This window comes from Stylophora pistillata, chromosome 12 (assembly GCF_964205215.1).
Source record: "Stylophora pistillata chromosome 12, jaStyPist1.2, whole genome shotgun sequence".
Lineage (NCBI taxonomy): Eukaryota > Metazoa > Cnidaria > Anthozoa > Scleractinia > Pocilloporidae > Stylophora > Stylophora pistillata.
In genome coordinates, this window is record NC_142530.1 from 17,629,411 (window position 1) to 17,652,595 (window position 23,185).

At 35.8% G+C, this 23,185-nt stretch overlaps 2 protein-coding genes across 3 annotated transcripts; one reads left to right on the forward strand and one right to left on the reverse strand.

Annotated features, from left to right (window-relative positions):
• Positions 1-2,751: 2,751 nt before the first annotated feature.
• LOC111326219 (BBSome complex member BBS5) lies at positions 2,752-13,163 on the reverse strand. 2 transcript variants are annotated; one of them, XM_088740847.1, is made up of 17 exons: positions 13,012-13,163; positions 12,867-12,891; positions 12,627-12,684; positions 11,916-11,990; positions 11,197-11,262; positions 10,385-10,434; positions 9,257-9,337; positions 8,258-8,304; positions 8,058-8,160; positions 7,480-7,512; positions 7,220-7,315; positions 5,865-5,927; positions 4,755-4,838; positions 4,457-4,507; positions 4,162-4,248; positions 3,358-3,381; positions 2,752-3,023 (listed from the first exon to the last, which is right to left on the reverse strand). In XM_088740847.1, exons 1-17 carry the CDS (start codon positions 13,065-13,067, stop codon positions 2,916-2,918), a joined length of 1,107 nt encoding a protein of 368 aa, XP_088596973.1. In that variant the 5' UTR covers positions 13,068-13,163; the 3' UTR covers positions 2,752-2,915. The 2 variants fall into 2 exon arrangements, with proteins under 2 accessions (XP_088596973.1, XP_022785898.2); XM_022930163.2 differs by lacking the exon at positions 11,916-11,990 and having other exon boundaries at positions 13,012-13,162.
• A 30-nt stretch (positions 13,164-13,193) lies between these two features.
• On the forward strand, positions 13,194-21,083 carry LOC111326256 (ceramide synthase 6). The gene is made up of 10 exons (XM_022930215.2): positions 13,194-13,418; positions 16,138-16,371; positions 16,665-16,722; positions 16,916-16,966; positions 17,416-17,508; positions 17,945-18,073; positions 18,924-19,030; positions 19,432-19,519; positions 19,974-20,039; positions 20,417-21,083. Exons 1-10 carry the CDS (start codon positions 13,237-13,239, stop codon positions 20,522-20,524), a joined length of 1,116 nt encoding a protein of 371 aa, XP_022785950.2. The 5' UTR covers positions 13,194-13,236; the 3' UTR covers positions 20,525-21,083.
• The last annotated feature ends 2,102 nt before the right edge of the window (positions 21,084-23,185 follow it).

Here is a 23,185-nt window from a genome sequence, read left to right on the forward strand (position 1 = left end):
GACAGGCAATGTATCTATATTCTCCAAATGGTGATTACTTATTTAAGTGCTGCATATTTCTTGCAGCTAAAATTATTTGAATCAAGATCAAAGTAAATTTAAGATATTCAGTAGCTGAGAAATGTGCTCCTTTTCTTCAATAGATTTGTTAGACCATAAAGGCAGCAGTTATCAGTGAAGTAATATTAAGCAGATAACTAACTAACTAAATTTATGACAGAAAAATCATCATCATTGTAGGTGTGTCTTGGAAAGCCAATGTAAAATTGTAAAGAAATATTATTTTAGGATATATCAACAACAAAAAAAAGACAAGAGAACCAAAAAAATCCATTAAAATGTTGACAGTTGCCCATTTGTTGTTTGGTTGTTAGCATGTTCTTTGCTGTAGCAGAATTTACCTGTGCTTTATGTGTAGAAAGGTACGTGGAGCTTAATTTAGATCACATTATTTAAAGAGTAAGCTTAAAACCATGATTCAGTTAATCAAATTATTGTTTTAGGGACAAAACAGAAAGGTACATGTACACATATGCATGTAAGGTTAGCTAGTTACCAGGTTGACTCTGTTTCCTGCTTTTTAGGCTCCAAGTCAGCACTACAGTTTGAGGTCTTTTACTCAAATTAACTGCTGTGATAACTTTTCCTTTTGTTTCATGCTGGTTTTGTAAGACTCGGTTGAAAAGCAATTGATTCTAACTTGAAGTTGCTAATTTTGGACTATAACAGTGGTGTGAGATTCTCAGATTTGTCTGCTGGTTTAATGTGGAATAAGGCAGAACAGCTCCTTAAAGTTGTAGTGAATGCTGGCATTTACTAACGGTGAGATACAGCTGGTCTGTGTAAAAGCTGTTGAGAATGAAGGTCCATTTCTGCTAGTTGGATCAAATTTGAGCTAGTAACCAGATGGAAAAATGACTTTTATTGTTACAGTTGTAAGAACACAGGGAGAAGAAACATAACCCAACATATTACGTGAGAATGCTGGTGCATGATTCTATGAAGCATGTGACCATGGTATGAGTACTTATTTGTTGTGATATAACTTAAAAAACAGCCATTGCTGTTAGCAATAGGGAACTAATTTCAGATTTCTCAATTTAACCATCTCACACCATAGACTACAGAGCTAACTCTCTTAGCTAATAATTAAAGAGTTTTCATTGAGGTGAAATTATCCTTAGTTAACGAAAATACAACACCTGGACTTGTCTGTTGTAAGGCAAGGACTAACAAGATTTGGTAGATTAAAACTTGTTAGATTGTAATAAAGACAAGGGAAAGAAGGGTTCTTCTTTTTTCCACTTGCTATGGACAAGACAGCTCATTAAGTAAATCAAGTGACTTGATTCTAATGGTTTAATTAGGTGGCAATAACTTGTTAACTCGTTAATTGCATGATTTTTTAAAAGAGAAACGTTATTATATTTATTATATACTCTGTGTCAACATTATTGTATTAAAAGTAGTGGTCAACATGACACAATGTCTAGGTTGTGACTCGCTCAGTGTTTTTAAACTAGCATTTATTTCTTTTGCATAACTGCAAGTTTAGTTGGTGACTCCTGGTTAGACACAAGGAAAAAGCTGTCAAAGACATGAGCCTGAAATGGGTTACCTTGCACCAGGCAGGGTTCTCCCCCAAGACTAGACTATAAGCAATCCCTCCTTTCTCAACCAAGCCCATAATGCCCCTTACTCCCAGAGTTCTGTACCACATACACATCAATTTTTTCACTAACCCTCTTTGACTGGCACAACTGTAGTCTACCTTAGTAAATTTTGAGGAAACTTTTTACGGTGGCACGAGCGGTATTGATATATTCTTGTTTCCAAGGCTATAATAAGAGGGTTATAAATTGTACTGGTGGCTTGGCATAATGGACTATCTATACTTTTCAAGGAGAGTATTGGGAATTTTAAACCATGACTGGCCAATATCATTCAATACATAATTAACACTGTCCACTTGTCATGGTATTGTGTTGACATACATTATTTGAAGACAACTTATGGATCTATTAGTTGAAGGAAAAAACCAAAACAACATTGTAGAAAGACAAATTCACATACTTTAGGGAAAGAAAATTTCCTATCAGTCTCAGTCCTGTAGAATATTGCCTGATTTAGTATCAGGTAATTACCGAAAAGTAAATGATCAATGATCAATCCTTGAGGGGAAATTTTGTGGTTGTTTTCTGAGACACTGGTACTCCTGATCAGTAAATCAAAATGTTAAGTACCTACAGAATGCAACAATACTACAGCTCACTTTTCAAATATTATATTTTTGGAGAACTTGAAATTCTCTGTTTGAACCACTTGTCTCTTAGTTTAAATTCAGCAAGTAAACCCTTTCACTCCCAAGATCTAACTAGAAATTCTTCTTACTGTCTGCCATACAAATCTCATGATGTTAGTTTGGAGAATTTGGTATTGGATCAACTAATAATCCCCTGGTTATTTTCCTTATTCTCATCACTTGTCTGCATTATGTTGTATTGATATACTGTAAGGAGAAATTCTGTCTTGGTCACTCTTGGGAGTTAAAAGGGTTATGGTGTGACACCTCATTAATAAATACTTTTAATTAATAATTTTGACGAATTTTGATTGTCAACCTACCATAAAATTTCCCACTTCCTACATGTACATGCTTATCACATAATAGTTTTCACTGGCTAGTAAAATATTTACAAGAACTGAGATGATGCTGTTAAATGTCACAGGAAACATGGTTGCACTTCAAAAGACACTAACACAGTATTTACTAAACAAGATCTCGTTCCTGTCTTTTGACTGGTCTTTTACAACTGGGTTCTGTACAATCTCCTGGATTCATTTGAATACAGATATTTACACAGCAAAGGCAAAGTCAACAGTGTAGCCACTAAGTGGCTGAAAGAAAATGAAACTCATTGACTAGGAACAACTTCCCAGAGCCCTTGTAAAGTGAAGCCATCCTTTAATTTCTCCACAGCAAGGCCCAGCTGCTCAGAGTATATTGGTTCACGATCACTTGACTGCAAAGAAAAAAGAAAGAAAAATGACCAGTTATGTTATTCTTCACGATTCATTTCACTTGCACCAGTCTCAAATCTCCAATCTTCCTCTGAGTCAATGAAACGGTCATTTTAAACTGCAATACCTTTAGTGTGAGATGAGAGCCTTGAAAAACACTTTTAAACAGTATTTCAAAACTACCGCGTGCATAGAACTACTTATTGTGACTAGTTTACATTCATGTGTGGAAATATTTGCAATTGAGAATTCCTGTATTAGTCTAAGAGTAATTCAGTTTATATGTTATATGGCATTTTGATGGCAAACATAATAAAATACAACATAAAAACCTACCTTATCACCATCAGCAAAGTATGCCTGAAAAGGAAAATAAAAACAGTTACATAGTCAAAAAACAATAAGACTGAATAATTCTTAAAGGAGAACAAGTGATGTGACAGAGAATATTATAATGTAAAATTAATTTGGAGTTTGGGCCCCACTTGACAAAGTAGCAGACATAATTATACAACCATGCCAGACTCTTGAATCAACTGTTTATTATATGCATTATTTTCCATTTCTCCCCAGACAAATATGGCTCATTTCAAATTTCCTTACTCTCATAAATCCATCATCTTCCTTAGACTGGTGAACATCATGTTCACCAGTCTAATAATTCCAGAACCCAAATTTTGTCCCCATGAACACACTTCATAATCAATGATTACAGTTAGTATACAATTAATTTTGATTTTCAGAGATAAGTTGACGAAACAGTCATTGCACCAAAAGTAAAAAAAATTCATGATTTGAAACGGATTGATACTCTGTGCCTTTGAGATACTGGTTGGCCACTCCACCAGTGACATATAATAACTGGCTATAGCTGCAGGAACACAACCCCAAGCTATTATACATATGGTCAAAACTCTTTGCTATCTGGAGGACAACAAAAGTGGTTGTTTAAATGGTTGGGTGTAAGTAGTCTATGCCTGCAGCCATACTGACAGTAATTAAACATGGCAGGCCGGAGTAGCAGTAGAATGAATTGTTATAGACACTGATCGCTGCTTCAAACAGGTGTGGTCTTCAAAGAAGGTCAGGCTGAATCGTAAAATGGCCTTGAGAGTATGGTGATCAAGTCACTGTACTTACTGCAAAGGCATCAGTGCCTTCTCCCTCGCTTACGATCTCTATATCATCCTGGACTGGGTCAATTGTAACCTCGTCTACTGTTTGTGGCTGAAACACAAAAACACAACAAAAGACATTTAACAAAAAAATGTGGGAACAATTAAACCATAAAGGGTTAGTGCTGACTAGAATAAATATTTTGCTGCTAAATTGAATTCACTCTTCCTCAGAAAATCAAAATTCTGCCTCAAGTGACATTGAGTGGACAAAAACAAAAGAAGTAATGGAATAATGAAAAACATAAAATGATGAAAACCTTTTCCTCTGTTTCAAATTCCACTCCAAATATAGGACTGGCACTGTAAACCTAAAAGATAAAATGAAACAAAAGACAGGATACATCAGAATGTTAGAAAACGAACAACAATGACAACAAAAACCTTTAATCAGATTCTCAAGATTTCATAATATTACAATTACAACATAGTTACATGTTTGTAAGGTTGTGCTGTGTGGTCAATATTACAATATTATACTTTAAAAACACCATGGAGATCATGGGAGTTTAATTAGGTAGTACACAAAAAAACTAAGCCATCTCTGTGACTAACTACCTTTTGTAAACTTTGGATTTCTTTAGCTGCTTCTTGTAATTTCTCTCCTGGGTCAACTCGGAACCCAAGAACATATCCTCCACTCTAAACAAACAAATACAAAAAAAAAAAAAAAACTAAGGTGATTATTCATAACCATTTGAAAGGATTTAAGTCATGCCTTGCTGATGGTTGAAAGGATAGCTGTCTGAACTAGTACTATGCATTCAGAGGTCTGAGTTTTCGCTCAGGTCAAGTGAATGTGTTGTGTTCTTGAACAAGACACTGACTTACCATCCACTGAAAGTTAACTGTCTTGTTCAAGAACACAAGACTCACAGAGCTTCTCTCCATACAACAGTCAGAAAATACATGTGTGCTGGCAAGTTAGAGATGAAACCTGAGGTAACACTGTGGGGAGGGTGGAAGGGTATGGATGACTTCTGACAGACTAGCATATCAGGATATGCTAGTCTCTTGAAGAAGTAGACTGAAATAATCCTGGATGCAAAAAAAAAAAAAAAAAAAAAAAACCCTGAAGGATAAACCCCGGTACTTAGGACCATTTGGGTAAGACTAAAACTTTCCTGGTTTCTTTGAACCCAAATACAGTAGAACCCCACCAACTGAAACTCAGTTAACTTGAAACACCCCCCCCCCCGCCCCCCATTCTGATAACTTGAACAAAGACTGATTTTCTTTCACCCCATTTTCTTATTCATTTATTATTAGCTAACTTAATCTCCCACTAACTTGAATCATGTTCTTGTTTACTTAGGAGTGCACATTAATGGGGTTCTACTGTACATTTATGACCTTTTCCTCAATCATTACATTTAAATTTTTTAAGTCCTTTTTCACAAATTTATGTCAACCACCCATACTACTCCTTGGTTAATAGCACCTAAGTTAACCTATCTTTGGGATTTTCTTTGAGATATTGAGTGAACTTTCTTTTAATCATTAATTAACTTTCAAGCCAAATATTTATAGGTGGGTTATCCACAAATTTCCATCACATCAGCACAAAACTTTTAGTGAGAGGTTAAAGCTTGATGTTTAAGAGTAAGGTAATGTAAACAAGAATAACCATAAATTCACCATTTGCATATATGCTGTTTGAAGTATTACCTGCTGTGAAGTTTCCAAAACTAAGGCAAGTCCAAACTTTGAATCTCTGATTTTAACTGATTTCTGTTGAAAACAGTGACAACAGAGTAAGTTCTCTCTGATTCAATAGTTAACATTTTATACAAAGTTGAACTCTCCTTGATGCAAAACAAATCTCCTCATCTCCTAAGCAGTCCACTGAAACCTTCAAAATGAAAAGAAAAATTGGGCCCCTTTCTAATTTGACATATAATTTCATCTCCAATGAATTGTTTGAGCATTCTTTTTAACCCTGACACCCAAATGTCCTCCTGGTTAGCTCAATGGATAGAGCGCTGGACTATTGTGCAGGAGGTTGAGGGTTCGAGCCCTGGCCAGACCAACACTCAAGGTCTTAAAATAATTGAGAAGAATATATAATATTATGCTACCTTTCTATAACATCAAGAAATGGTTAGATATCAGATAGGGACGAATAAATAGAGGTCCCGTCTCCTGCAGGGTTGGGGTAGGAGACATAAATTTCCCACGCACGAAATTACTGTGTGATGGATGTCCTCCCCTAGGGTGGGAGGGGTGGGTTTGTTGGAGCTTAAACCTCGTAGGGGACCTATGTCCTATTGTTTCTGCTCCAGTACTTTGTACAAATCCTTAAATACCCAATAAAATCAGTATGCATATTCTCCACACTGTTCTCCATACATTTCCTAAGGAGCCAACAGGGAGATTGTGACCCTACTGCATTATTCAGAGGTGACATTGTGAGGAAAAATTAGATGCTAGTCACTGACATAGGGGTCGAAGGGCTACATTTTGTGAGCCTGTCCACTTTGCATTGGCTGGCCTGTAACAGGGTTTGTACACTTTTGATCTGTTAAAATTCAGACCATAACTTTCCATGACTTTTTCCATGACCTTTTGAAAGATTCCATGACCTGTTTGCAAATATTCTCACAGTGCATGCTTCTGTTTATTTCTAATGAAATTAAATCTGATTTGTGGACTCATCAGTTAACTTTTCAACTTTGGGTCTTATTGCCTTTCCCTCATAGAGAGCATATTGATTTTCCATCACTTTCCATGACCCACACCTAAATTTCATGACTTTCCAGGCCTGGAAAATGAAATTTTGAAATTCCATGACTTTCCAAGTTTTCCATGACCTGTACGAACCCTGTGTAAGTCTATATGACAAGAGAATGCAGAAAACCAGTGAGAATTTTAAGCAATTGCAGGTTAAGTGATTCCATTTTCAAATTTAAGAAAACACTAATCAATACTTTTGATTAATTGTTAAAACTGATTTAATTATGGGTGAAATACCTGCATAGGTAGAGATATTTACTTTTCAAGCAGAGTTTCCTACTTGAGCTTACCATTTGTAAGTAGGGAATGCTGACATTGAATGTGTCATTCATGTTTGCATGCCACACCAACCGAACATTGGTAATGTAAAAAGTTCCAAGGTTTCCCTGAAACAGCCAAGACAGAAAAGTTCTAAACATCCCTCACTCTGAGTCCCTTAACAATTTTAACTACAGAAGTATTGTATTATTTTTTCCTTATCTAATGGCACTCTTGGGAAAGGTGTCACAAGTTAGAGTTTTCAAAAGGAGAAAATCAACAAATTTAGTACCTGATCACTTGAGAGGTTCCAGACACCATTTATCTACAAAAAAAAAAACACATTCAAATGAACAGTGATTAAAGGTGGGTGTGAGTTGTGGTCCTCTAGTTCTGTATCAACAGACTTAAAATGCCTGTTGTAAAAGAATAATACCCTTCGAACAATATCCACTTTTTTCAACAAATCCATTCAGAACACAACTGAAAAAGACAAAGCTGAGTAGTGCCACAGAGCAGCAAAGTTTTTTTTATTTTCCAGTGATTTTCCAGTCATCAAAGATGCACTTTACTCCCAAACAACCTTACACATGCAGGGAGGAAAACAATATCTACTTTTTTCGACAAATCCATTCAGAACACAACTGAAAAAGACAAAGCTGAGTAGTGCCACAGAGCAGAAAATTTTTTTTTATTTTCCAGTGATTTTCCAGTCATCAAAGATGCATTTTACTCCCAAACAACCTTACACATGCAGGGAGGATAACCTGTGCATATCTTCTAAGATGCAATAAGTTGCACAGAAACTCTCAAACACTATAATCATGATTGTTATGAGTTTAATTAAACATTCCTTAACTGTAACATTACCTTATCATAAACCTGCTCCAGTGGTAAGAGCCGCAGTTGTTTATTAAGGATCAATGCCCCACGAAGCTTTAGGTCACGATACAGCTTAGAAGATTCATATGCTCTGAAAAGAGAAAGCATTTTCCCAAATGAACAACTGTTTCTATAGGATGATTAAAAAAGAAGAGCTAATTGATGATTCAAAGCTCTTATCCACATACCTGAAAACTGAAATCACTGTTGTAAAAAGTCTGGGGCTACCAGAAACCTATAAATTTAAAATAAATGAATAAATATATGTTGTAGGTCAATTTGTTATTTAGGTAAATTTGTTTCAAACTAGGTTAATTTGATCTCAACCTAGGTCAGTTGCTGACGTCTGTCTGTCTGTTTTTTTTCTTTTTGGCTGTGTTGAAATGTCTGGAACCTGAAATTATACTAAAACAATTATTCGCCTCAGGTTCCAGACATCTTAACACAGCCAAAAAAAAAACAAAAAAACAGACAGACATCAGCAACTGACCTAGGTTGAGATGAAATTAACCTAGTTTGAAACAAATTTACCTAAACAACTAATTGACCTACAGCAGATATATTAAACAGATGTAAACTCCAGCTAATTTATGACACTGCCCCAAACTAATCACAAAAAAGTAAATTAATCCATTCTAATCGTGTCAAAGACGGTCTGATAATTTCTTCAAGCTTTTAATCCTGCTAATATATAGCTTCAATTACAATTCATTACAGCTAGGTTACCCCTGAGGATTCACTGGTCGTTCACAGATCAAATGAGATTATATCATACAGGTAATTAATTGTAATCTACATTTCAAATAATCCCAAGGAAGGAGATTTGACCCAAAACCCAACTAGCAGGAAGTAGACCAGTTGACCATTCACAAGCAAGGTTGAAAACTGAACTACTAACAACAAACTAAGAAACAATTCTGGACATTGCTGGTCAAGGGGGACTCAAACTCTGGATTTCCATTAATAAGCCAAAGATTCTGGCTCCACTGTGATGGAATCTTCCCCAAAGGACAATGATACAGATACTCGCACTAAATTAGAGATATAAAAATATAAATTACAGTACACGACCAGACTTGACTTGCCTTAACTTATAGAAGAAAGTCTGATATAGAAACATCTCTGATTCTCAAGTGATTGAAACTACTTAAGATTAACAAAGCGCAAATTATGTGAAGAAATCTTACCAGATTTGTAAAAATAAACTCAAACCGCGTATTGTTGCACCTTGTTAAGATATAAAGGGCTTCTGTCTGTCCTCGGAGTTTCTAAATTTGTAAATTGGATGAGACAAGAAAAAAAAACTATCATTTAATGAATTTATCTCTTACTACTAACCTTACTATGTTTATTGACTTCTTTGTCACATGAAACCAGTTGAAAAACATCAAACCCCCACGTGGGGGAAAAATATGATATTCAATTAATTTTTTCAAAGGCTAAATTATTTTTCTCTCTGATTAATGCCATTTACTTTGTAGCCTTTAATACACCGTCAGATTAAAATATGATGAGTCAATAAAAAAAAAGCAAAACAAAAGCTGAGATTCAAAAGGAGACTGTTTTCAAAACAAAATGAGTAAGCTAGGTAATTGTGAGTACCTTATTTTAAAATAGGGGCTGAAAGTTTCTAAAGAAACTGTGGTGCTGCGTCGGTGGGGGTAACAAGGTAATTTGGTTGCATCAACTAAGTTAAAATTGTAAATTAGCCACCGTAACGAATAAAAAAGCTGACGAAGGGCTAACGCTCAAAATGTCAGCTTTTTTATTCGTTACAGTGGCTAATTTAAAATTTCAACTTAGTTGATATAACCAAATTATTTTGAAATATGTTTGCTTTAACCCTTTAACTCCCAGAAGCGATGAACATGTAGCTTCTCCTAATAATATTCATACGTTATCCAGCAAACAGGTAATGAGAATGCCCAAACACATCAGGAAGAGGTTGTTATTTTGATCTAACACCAAATTCTTGTAACTAATTTTACTAGGAAATGTGTAGCAGCAAGAGAGAAAAATTAACAATCATCTTGAGAGGTAAAACCTTTCCCTCTCAAGATCTCATTCATTTAGTAAATTCTCCTTACGGTCTGTTATAAAATTCTCATGATGTTGGTACAGAGAATTTGGTATTGGATCAACTTATAATCTCCTAATTGATATATTTCTTTATTCTCCTCACTTGTCTCCTTGATATTGTATTGATAATGCAAGGAGAAGTTATGTTCTGGTCACTCATGGGAGTTTCAGGGTTAAAGGCTTTATAGCAAGTTACTTGTTATAATTAGTCAGGTTAAAAAAATGATCATACATACTGAATTTGCTGATCTGGTCGACACATTCACAACACAACTGAATCCAACGGCTGCCAGAATAGAAACAAAAAGGTAAAATATCTTAAGTTTGTAGTAAGGTAAACACGATTTTTTGAGAATGTGTACAGTGGCAAATTGCACAAAGGTATCCATCAAATAATTCTTATAATTGCTATTACAAAATGTAATGCAGGGTGTGGATTTTCCAATAACAGTATTTATTTGTTCCCTCTAAATTTGTCTGTCTTCCATTCAAAATGTCAATCTCTGTCATTGACAACAGTCCCTTTTGGGAAAACTTGCATGGAAGATCAGACCTCAAAACCAGTTATTATAGCACTGCTGGGTTCACATCATTTTTGATGATGAATTCTATTTGCTCTGAGTTTTTCTCTTTTGCTGCAAGTCTTTTCATTTCACCAAATGGAATTAAGTTTTGCCATGAGTATTTTCCTTTTTGCCCTGGGGTTTTTTTCGTATTGCCCTAAGGATTTTTCTTTTCACCCTGGGGATTTTTCTTTTTACCCTGGGGATTTTTCTTTTTACCCTGGGGATTTTTCTTTCGGCCATGGAGATTTTTCTTTTGGCCATGGAGATTTTTCTTTTGGCCATGGAGATTTTTCTTTTGGCCATGGAGATTTTTCTTTTGCTGTGAGTCACTTTGTTTTTCCCATGAGTTTTTTCTGTTGCTGTAAGTCTATCATTTCTACCATGGGTCTCTTCCTTTAGCTACAAGGTCATTTCTTTTGCCATGACCGTTGTGGGCCACCATAGTGGCTGAATAAACGTCACAAAATTCATTGTCAACTCACATAAGTTTACCCTGGGCATACTCTGTGAATGCCATATAAGTCTTAAGTTGGTAACAAGAAGTCTTCCTAGAAAAAAAAGATATAAGCAGTTAGAAATTGAGCATTAGTGCATACATACATATGGGTTATTAACCAAGTGTGAGGTCAAGATGGCTGGATATTGGCTGAGTTCTTTTGGGCATTTTAATGGACCGAGATGAAGTCGAAGCCCATAAAAATGTGAAAAAAGAACGAGGCTAATATTCAGCCATCTTGACGAAACAAGCTTGGTTAATAAAGGATTTATTATATCACAAAAAGATTTCCCTTTAATAAGAATTAGGAATGACTTGTTTATTTTGAGTGCCTAGAAAGAAAGCCAACTGTGCTTGTAGCACAACAAACTCACCAGAGTCATTTCTGTTTTCTTTGTTTTGACTATCATCTGTCACTTTTTGCATTTACATTGCTGAAATTGTCCAAGAATTATGAACATAGTTCTAATTCTAATTCTACTTTTTCCATACACAGGATCAATTTGGGAATCCCGAGTGAGCAAGATGGGCCCATCTGGTATCTGGACAACTCGCCCCTTAGACAATTAGCCCCAGATGACTAGCCCCCAATATGGAAAGACCATGTTACATTGGAAAAATATATTTTTATGCTCATAAAGTAATAATTTCTTGAAAGAAGAAGAAAGTTTGTTTTTTAAAGTGCATTATGAGACCGAGACTTACGTTTGTAATGATCGATTGTAACGATCGACACATGAATGTGACCATTTTGTAATCCAGCCATAATATTTGAAGTTACTGAAATGAAACAGATCTAACTGTTTGTTTTTTTGTTTTGAAGCATTCTGTATTTTAAAAAAACAAACTTTCCTTTTCTTTCGTGAAATTGTTGCTTTATGAGCATAAAAATATATTTGTCTAATGTAACTTAAGTGTTTCCCTATTAGGGGCCAGTTGTCTGAAGATCGGGGGCCAGTTGTCTGAGGCTTATTGCCCAGGGGGCGAGTTGTCTGCCATTCGCCCATCTTATCCCCTCAGGTAGCCAATCAGAACACAGGATTCGCTTCATCTTGCACATGGGCACTGTGACTGATGTAATAAAATTTGTTATTAGCCACTTGATTTGAAACATCACTTTTTAAGACTTTATGCAGAGTAGGAAATCTCCAACAATTCCCTGTGTTCAATCTGAGGGGCATATGAGGGGTGGGGTGGGATGGCTCTGTTTGTCAGTGAAATATTAAATGGACATACCTTTAAAAAAAAAATTCAGGGCAAGTTTTTCATGTTAACTTGCCACAGAACCATGGGATAATGAGAAATGTGGACAATTCAAAATGTGATCGATCGGGCCAATGATTCACAGAGTCTCATCAATATCAATACAAAAAGTTGTACGTTTTAATTAACTGAATTCAGCAGTTATTCCAATACCTCTATCACCATTGTTTCCCTTGGTATCTTCAACTGAATCGAGCTTGTCAATTAACACCTTAAATAATAAAAACGATGACAAGTTAACACGGAAGATATGTTATTCACACTCTTCATGACAAGCTTTTGGAACCAGTTTCTGTGTTGTATTATAGGACTAAACAGCGAGATGTGGGTGACTATTAATGAAGCAACACTGTGAAAAGCAATGAAGTCAACGAAATCAAGGTCTACAGTTACCTCTCCTGGTCTAAGCTGCATTTGCCTGTAGCAAGAAAACAAACTGATTAGCTATATGTAACGGGCTTGCTAAAATAATTTATGCTTGCAGGATTGATGCACAGGGCAGAGCTCAAGTATCTGTGGATTCTGAAACCAGACTTACTGTAGAGTGATGTCAAAACGTACATCCCGATCCTCCCACAAGTTGCAGTCGTTCATATCTTTTAATTCTAGATTATTTTTCGCAATCACAATTTTTCCCTGACAACCAACATGGCGTTCAATAGAGCATCAACACGGTGCTTATGTAAAATGCATGAAGTGTCTTAGGAAGGCGTGAAGGGTGTTATGGGAAACAAGTGTGTCACATCATAGTATTCCCTTGGTCATGGCGGATCAGCTGCTAGCGTTAAGAGCGTGGTTTTGGGACAGCGATTTCTGGTTACCAGAAAACTCTACTTGGGAGAGCTTAGACCAGGCGAAAAGCCAAAAGTGGGTCCAAAATGGCGATCTTTTTTTATGTGTTCCCATTGCTGTGGTGTTGATCGCTCTACGATTCCTCTTCGAGAGGTTAGTATGTGATCTTTGTCACTCTTTGATCGTAGAGTTGTTGTGTCAGATTTTGGTTCACACATCGGCTCCATGTTTGTGGTACATGTTCCGTCTTTAACTAAGACGTCCGTGAATGAAAATCCATGTTTCGTTTGGCAGTGTTTATCGTTGTGAACCAATGCGATTTTGCTTTGAAAACTTAACCGGTCCAAGCAGATATGGTGAGCACGTTGGAAAGTCTTTTCCAGACGGTAGACTGTAATCGATGCATTTTACAAATGTAGCAAAAGTGAATGCATCCTGAAAATTTTGGAGAGGGAGCTATTTAGTATCGTGAGCATGAATTTATTGCCCTTCAATCCATTCATGTCAGAAGGTGATATTTATAAATTCAGTCAAACGTCAACATTCACAGCATAAAGTATAGATGAGGTCGGATTTTGTGTGGTTTTCTGTTTTTTTTTTTTTTCAGGATGCAACCACCCTCTGTGGTGATTTTTTCTGGAAATTTCTTTTAACCCCAGCTAACTACGTTAAAAGGCCCCTTCATCAAATCGTATCAAACTTTTACATTTATCGCACGTTCTTAACAACCACGGAGACAAACTGTCACTTTGAACCAAAAGTTTGAACTCTAAACTGTAGGTGTGACCTAGATACGAGAAGCATGAAATTTACATGGTTTCGTTTTGTATCCATAAAATTAATACAATGTATTGCTTTGGAAGCACCTGTTCCTTTTTGTGAAGCTGCGCTAAGTGATTTGTTCCTTCTCCCACACAAAAAAGCGTAGCCAATTTGATTTGCATGTCATTTGTCGGGAACCACTCCAGAAATTGATTATCTGTTCTTTTGATAAACATGAATCGGTTATGTTCGACTTCTTTTTTTTCTGGTGACAAAAAGTGTTTTCAGTGGCAAGCTAGAAAAACCTTGAAGAGTTCTCTGTTGAGTTTATCCATTTTGATGGTTGATATCATGCAGCGAGAGCCGATAAATCGATAATTGCCGAGTAATCTCAAAATCTAAAATTAGGTCCAGGTCTTTTTTATTTACATTTGTGAAAGGTCTTCTCACATATCTAAAGCCATTTATGACATCTGTCCACCAGTAAGTGTAAAATAAACATTTTTTTTAAAGGGGTCTTCTGAGTAGATATTTTATATCTGGTTTTGTAGTTAAATATGTGGGCAGTCAAGTGGCAAAAGTTTGTTGATGCTAAAGCCGTTCTCCCAACCCACTTTCATTACCACTTAATGCATTTTTCTACTTTTCCTTTGGGGATTGCTTCCTCAACTCTCTAACTTCCAAGATCTGATTGTGAATTCTCCCTTCCAGCTGCTACATATTTCCTTGTGAATTAGTTACGAGAATTTGGTGTAAGATCAAGATAACAACTTCTACCTTATAAGTTTTAGTATTCTCATTACCTGTTTGCTGGATAATGTATGGATATTCTAGGGAGAAATAACATGTCAATCACATCCAAAGGGATAAGCTGTCAGAGCATAATTTGTAAAAAGAACTATGAATAACAAGCTTGGTATTGAAATGGCAGTCTTTCTTATCAAGTATTATTTTTGAAAATATTAGTTTTTTTTTTTTAAATTGTGATTTTCTAGTTACAAGTGGGTAGATAATGATTTTCCTGAACCAAAGCTCATCTGTTGGTGTTTAATTTGTACTTGAAGGTTAAAGCTGTCCTTCATAATATTTTGCAGTTGTGTAAACAACCCTCTGCCCTTTAAGATGGAGAGGGTATTTTGGCAAATACATACAGACATGTTCTAGCACTCAGCTGTCCAAAGTTTTTATATATATTTACTCACCAAGCACACATGTTTTTGGTAGTTATTCAAAATTTGATTGTTTAAGTGGATCATAGCAAACACTCTAATGAAAAAAAAATTTATGTATTTTATGCATGTGTATTCCACATCAAAATTTTTCTGAGGTAATCTTTTTTTATTGATGAAATTTTTCAATGTTTGGTTGAGACTCTGTAATTAGCACTGTTTCTGAACTTAGCAGGGTTCATAGTTTTGCTATAAGACAAGCAAGTTCATTTTTTGTTTGAATTTAGCCAGACTGGTTTTTTTCTTTGTTTTTTTTTTTTTTTTTCACTCATTTTCTTGAGTGAAATATATAGGTTGAGACTCCTAGCAATCTCAACCATCACTAATGGGAGCAAATGAGTTCTGAGCCCAGGGGAAAAAAAAAGAGGATAATTTATGCTTGTTTGAAATTTGGTTTGAGTGACTTACCCAATGTTCTCAGGTGCCCCTTTGAAAGGAAAAATTATGTTCCCCTTCCTCTATGATTTTATCTTTGTAAAAAACACACCATAATTATAATATTATTGACCCTCAGTGTCCAAAAACATGTGATAATTTAGCTCTGGTTTCTCTTTATCTGCTATGACCAGATTACTTTTTGGATGTGTTTCATTAAGAGAACCGAGGCAAGAGGAAAAGTGATGTTATAAACCAAACAAGTTGGATTTTCAGTGGTGTGAATCAAACTGATTTCATCTGCGGTACAAGACTTTGTGCTCTTAGAAATTAGCTATTGTTCTGTGCACTAGATTAGCTAGGTTCACACACGAGAAATTATTTATCCTCACTTTCATTAGCAATTTGGACCACTTATCCAAGAACAAACCTTACCTTCTTTGAACCCCCTCCCAATTTCTTCCATCTGTTTTTCCTAATGGTGCTTCTCCTTCTCTGCTTTCTAGATTCATTGCGACACCTTTGATGGGCTACCTTGGTGTAACAGAAAAACCTATAGTTTTTGTAGAAAATACATTTTGTGAAAAGGTTTACCAAACAATCAGCAAATGCCCCAATGCTGAACGAGTAGAGGGACTATCAAAACAACTTGGCTGGACCACACGTGAAGTGAAACGATGGTTCAAAAATCGCAGGCAACAATCAAAACCATCCATAATGAGGAAGGCTACTGAAAGCAGGTGCATAATATTTCATTCTGTCATTTTATTTCTTAGTTGCACCACGAATCTTTGAACTGGTGTTTTGGACCAACATAAAGTTTAAATTAATATATAATTCAGGGCTTAATTAAACAAGATTTGAAATTGAAGTTCTATTCTAGAGTGAGTGGGACTACTCCTAATTGTTTCAGTTGGTCTAAGGTTGTCTCTTTTAATGATTTTGCTCTATGGAAAAGTTTCTACCATGGGTCATTTTAAATGTATTCTTGCTTTTAACATCAAACTCTTTCATCTTTTCATTTATCTTGTAGTTGGAGATTTGTGTTCTATTTGGCAACATCAATTTATGGGGCAGTTGTATTATCCAAGGTAATTTTACTTCAACATTTTGTATTTTAACATATATTTGAGCTACTCATTCTCTAACAGTAGCTACATTTTTTACAAAATAAGCAGCTCAAAATTTTTGCTCAGATGACTGGAATGTTATGTAAGTAAAAGTAATGAAAGATTGTTGTGGTCATGGCAAGATTAAAAAGTTCTGTGGTGTCCAACTTTTTAGGAACCTTGGCTTTGGGATCTACGACTCTGTTTCGTTGGTCATGGAAAACAGGTTAGACATGTTGTGTATTGTCATTCAAAACTTTAAAAATGTGTTTGAAAAGTTAAATTGGAAATGTTTGGTAACATGGATGATTAAATCTAGTGAACATAATCACTTCATTGTTCCACAGCATATGAAACATTTTAGAAAATCTCTGATAGCACAGCTCCTAACTAGAATTTCGCCAGCGTAACAGTACATGTGTTGCAGTTCTCAAATTAATTGAAGGTCCAATTGAGTTTCAGCTAGCTGGTTTATTCCATGTTAATATTACGATGTTCTCCAGTTTTTTTAACTTCTTTTTCTTTTTTTCTTGAATTCTTGTCAAACTACTTGAAAGTCATTCATTTATTCATAGTTTGGGGAAAACCAGAGCCAAAATTAAAATTGTTATTAGCCGCATACTAGAGTCCTCCACATTGCCTGTAGCTGACTCATGGTTTCTCCTCTTTTTCCAGCCTCTTACAGATGAAATATTCTTCTATTATGTGGTTGAAATAGCCTTTTACATATCCCTTCTTATTTCATTTTTTGTGGATGTGAAAAGAAAGGTTTGTACAATTTATGTTTCCTGATAGCAAAATGTTATTGTTAAACTACAATCATGATATAAAAATAAAATTTTTACTAGGGGACTTAACTTGTCTAGAAAGTTTTCACCAGGGCTTCCTACTTGATTTATCCCCTTAGTGACCCTTTAACTTCCATGTCTTGAGTGACCAAAACAGAATTTCTCCTTATTGTATCAATACAATATCAAGCAGACAAGTGTTGAGAATAAAGACAAATATCAATTAGGGATTATTGGTGGATCTGAGACCAAATTCTCCAAACTAAGGAGAATTATATTAAGTAAATACTTGGATGAAGATCATGGAGTCGTTATTTCAGTCTGTTTCCCAGTACAATGTCTCCTTTTTCAGAAATGATTAGAAAAATGCTTATAATAAGTTTTGTGTAAAATCAAATAAAAATTTTGTTTTTCAGGATTTTTGGCAAATGGCAATTCACCATGTAGTTACAATCATGTTGACAACATTTTCGTACACAGCTGGTTTCTTTCGTATTGGTAGCGTCATAATGCTTTTGCACGACTTGGCCGATATTTTTCTTGAGGTGAGTTTTCATGCTGAATAGGGAGGAAGAAGAATATTTACTAAAAGCCATTTTACATTTTTTTTTTTACATTTCATATAAAAAATGTACTGTTATTTTACATTTAGAATTAAATGGGGAGGAGTAGGTTAACCCTTGTGAGTGATTAGCATCCAATTTCTCCTTACAATATCACCCCTGAATCAAACATTAAGGTTAGGAGAATAAAGGAAATGATCACCAACTAAAGAAGCTCTGACTTGATTGTTAAACAAATTCTCCTCGTCAGCACCTTAGGAAATGTGTAGAGAACAGTATATGGAGAATTTGAAAACTGATATTAGGGTGTAAAGGAATAAACAAACCATATAACTTTTATCTTCATCACTGAAATGAAAATTTACATTAAATGTGTTGTAAAACTTTCTGCAATTTGAGAATGTGCTGTAAATTCAACTTTGAGGGAGCTTTTATTAAAAACACCTTGGTAAGCTAATCACACTTGCCAAATGGTAGAATGCACTAAAGTAAGACAAGTGCACACATGACTGCCCATACAGTTACTCTCAAAGATCATTGTTGTTATTGATAAATATCATTATTACTTATCACTGACTAGAGTATAACTCTCCCAGAAGTGATTAACATGCAACTTTTCCCTATAATGCCTGCACATTATCTGGTAAACAAGTTATGAGAATACTCAAATTCATCAGGTACAAGTTGTCATCTTGATCTAACACTAAATTCTTGTAACTAATTTGCAACAAAATGTTTAGCAGTTAGAGGGGAGAATTAACAAACAGAGTTTGTGAGCACTTGTTTTGAATTATTTCATTCTGTGATGTCTGATTTTGATTTTTTGTTGCAGTCAGCAAAAGTATTTAATTACGCCAAGTGGGAAGCTACAACTAACTTAATATTTGTGTTATTTGCTGTGTCATTCAATGTTACAAGGCTGGTATATTATCCATTCTGGTAAGTTTGTGGTCTTCTTACAGATTTAATGGCAGAGATGGTTATTGGAAAAGACATACTTATTAGGCAAAGTTTGTTTTTGTAAGACAACACCAAACTCTCCCAACTAACATACAAGAAAATGTACTGCTGCATAGAGGAGAATTCATTGTTAGATTTTTGAAGTTATAGGATCCTGGCATAGAGAGATACTTAGAACACAAAGACTAACTGCACATTCAACTGAATTAATTTTTGATCGAGTGTCATGACTCACGATTCCTTTCATGATTGATTGACAAACCATCAGACCGATTAAACAACCCAGGAATTTGCCAAGTGACTGATACAAGGCATAGATTTTTTATTTAGAAATTGACTCTTGCATTTTACAACACAAATTTATTTCTTTACTCAAACAGGGTTTTGCATGTTGTATACTACTGTCAAGAGTACTGTGGTCCTTTTAAAGCATGGTCATGGTTCTTTGGTTTGTTGTCGTGTCTTCAGGTACTGCAAAATCCTGTATTCTTTTTCATTAGTTAAATGCCCCAGGTAGGCAGTTTGACAGTTTAACTTGTGTCCTAGCCCAGGGTTTGAGTAATCTTGAACTCAATTTTATGCTGAATTAGACTTTGCTATGTACAAGTTTTGCTGAGTGGTTTAGTGAGAAAAGAAAGTTGCTTGTTTAGTTCAAAATTCTGCTTGCCTTAGATAACCAAAGGGCTGGCAGAATAGTTTCAGCTCTTTCGAGACAGCACATTATCCTGCTTGCCCCAGATAACTAAGGGTTGGCAGAATAGTTTAAGCTCTTTTGAGAATGTTCTATATTCTGTATTTAAGAAAACACTATAAGAAAGTGAGCATGAGCTACAAACTTTGAGATCTCAAAATGTGATACATGTGATAACCCTTGTCTTCCCTTAAAGGTGCTGTTCTTTGTTATTTTTTTTGCTATGTCCAGGTACTACATGTTATTTGGTCCTACAAAGTTGCAGAGGTGGCCGTGCAGTTTATAATTAAGGGAACGGTGAGTGATACATTGTTTTGTGCCCTGTCAGGATGTGGGGGGAGGGGGTGGGATTGTTGACACCATTGAGGATCATTACTTCCAGGGGGATGGAGGATGAGTCAAATTGGGCTGAAAGGGGAGAGGGGTGGACCAAAAAATTTCAGATGCCTCTGGTGAGGCCTCTTGAAAGAGAACAACATTCAGTAAAATTTTTATTCTTGTTGTTGTTGTGGACATCCTATTATTCTTTGTTTTGTTGCTAATTGGTCGTTCTAAAGAAAGGTGTGACATGATATTGGAGCTCATTTGTGTCTCGTAGAAGGCCTCTTGAAGCAGAATTCTAGGAAGTTAAAGCTTTCTTTCTTTCTTAACCATTGTTTTCTTAACTGTGTTAGGTGGAAAAAGACACACGTAGTGATGATGAACAGTCTGGTCCAGAAGAAGAGAGGCCTGACATGAACCATACAGATGGCAATATGGTGGACAATAAAAAGAAGCATTGACCAAAAAGAAAATTTAAACCAGAGCTTAATTGTCAGAGTTCCAGTACTCTTATGTCATCCTTTCTAGTGTGCTGTTAGATGAACAGATGCTGTGCTGATTTTGGAAAGACAATTTCAAAATTTGTACCAAAGAATGAGAGCCTTTTCCAACCAGTCATTCTTGTTCAGTAAGTTGCATCTACCCTGAGTATGTTGCAACTAATATTTCCTTTAAACATGTCTTCTTTAATTTAATCAAATTTTCTTCAGTGATTTTGTCTAAGGAAGACAATTTATGGCCTAATTTTTATGTTCAAATGTGGAATATTGTGAAGTGGTTTTTAAATTACTATATTCGATCGTTCTTTCTTTTTTACCAGAGACCACCTTTTGCTATCTGCAGGGTGTGATGGTTTGCATATTTGTGAATAGATGATCCTGAAACTTAGCTACTATTTACTTTCAACTGGTGACGTAGCTGTATTGTCTAGTATTTCACAAGACAAGAATTTGACTTAAGTTGGAGTTTTTTTGTGGTATATTTCAAAGCTATTTAATAAACACATGTGAATGACAAGAAGACATAGCATTTTTGGTTTTAACCCTTTAGCTCCCATTACTGAACAAGACAGAATTACTCCTAACAATTTCGGTAAAAGTGAACAGTTCCCAAAAGATACTGTTGGCCGACTGTTGGCCATCTGTTGGGAGCTATTGTCCACTTTCACCACAATTTCAATACAATATCAAGCAGACAGGTGATGAGAGTGGAAAAAATATAATTGAGGGGATTATCAGTTGATCCAATACCAAATTCTCCATACTAACATCAAAAGAATTGTATGGCAGACAGTAAGGAGAATTACTAGAGAGATCTTGGGTCTGTGAAAGGTTTGAAGTATTTTCTAATCACACACAAATTGACCTTCTTTACTTGGGTAAGGTTCAAGCAGGTCATGGGAAATCTGAAAAAGGGGAGAATACTGAGTGTTAGTGCTAGAGAGAGTTGAAGAAAATTAGTTTTCTGAGAAAAATAAAAAAGAAGAGACCCATTGAATTGATGTTCTTTGGACTTTTTTGACACCAGTCTACCAATAGTAGGTAATATAATCAGTTTAAAAATTCTGCTCATTTGCCCCTTCACTTGTGTGATTGATCAAGAAAGAAATTCACCATATAATATCAATAAATATTTGAGAAGAAAGGTAGAGAGAGGACAGACAGTGAACTGCTAGATAACAGATTCAACACTGTATTTTGAAAGCCAACATTGTACAAAGTGTCAGACAAACATTGTGAAGAATTTACATTTGGATATCGAGCGTGAAAAGGCTAAAAATTTGTGGAATTTAATGAGTTTGTAAATTAAAGGAATTTGCAACCTCATCGTGAAAGAACAGAGAGAAAAGGAAGAGGGATTGACTTGGATCTCTTCCCAAGGGCTTGGCTATTACATTTTGCCTTTTTAACATATGAAACAAAAAGGGTTAAATGTTGCCTTGAGTCTGTACAGTAATAAATGACATATGATGTCAAAATGTGGCAAGAATACTCAGTGGCACCTTGAGTTTCACTTTTTTTGTTCTTAACACTGGGATGTCACCTGTCATCTATTGCTGGACAGATACATGGCAACATGGAATCCATCTATTCATTAAATGAAATTTATGATAACCTCAAAGGGCTGGATGATACTGGGATCTAGTGAAAGTGAATGATTCGATACCTTAATAGCAGCATAGGCTGAATTGCTTAGGTCTACAGTGTTACTAAGGTTGAGATCGGACATCATCATCATCAGGTACCTCTGGCAGCCGCTTTAGTCCATGTAATGACTTCACCTTTCCCCCCACACATCCCACCCCAGGGGAGGACATCATCACAGAGTCCTACCCCTAACCCTGTAGGAGACGGGATCTCCATTTATTTGTCCTTATCCGAGAAGATTAGAATATCTATCCATTTCATTGATATTATAGAAAGGTAGCAAATTCTCCTCAGTTATTTTAAGACCATGAGTATTGGTCCGGCCGGGGCTCGAACTCTCGACCTCCCACACAACACAATCCAGCGCTCTAACCAATTGAGCTAAACAGGAGGTGGAAAGAAGTGAAAGACTTGGGTCCTTGGGTCAGTTTAAGGCTAATGTGGGAAGTAGAACATTGAAAATTATCCAGAACAAGTAGAGAAAAAAGGAGCCATCAAATCAGAGGTACAGTTGCACCTGCATTAAGCAGTCACCCACAGGAAATAGTGGGGTGGCCACTAAGTAGGTGTTGACTGTTGAAGACAGGTTCCACAGACAGGGTATTACGAAAGTGAATTAATTACATGTCATTTTTTTTTCCATGATTGACCAATCAATGCACAAAAACTTGCTCCGAAACACCAGTAACATTAATTTCAGGTGATAATAATGGATTCAATTAAACTTAACGATTTTTCTTAGTTTTATTTGAATGGGTAGGTCTGCTTTAAGTGACCATTCAATACAGGTAAAGGACAATACAAAAGGCTGTCAGGACTCAGTTAACTAAGGGTCACCACAACCCCTTTATAGAGGTGAAAATTACAGTAATTCAGGGCAAAAACTTGGGACATTGAAAACTGACAACTCAACCCTTTTACACCCTTACATCAGAATGCATCTTCTCCATACTGTTCTCTACACATTTCCTCAGG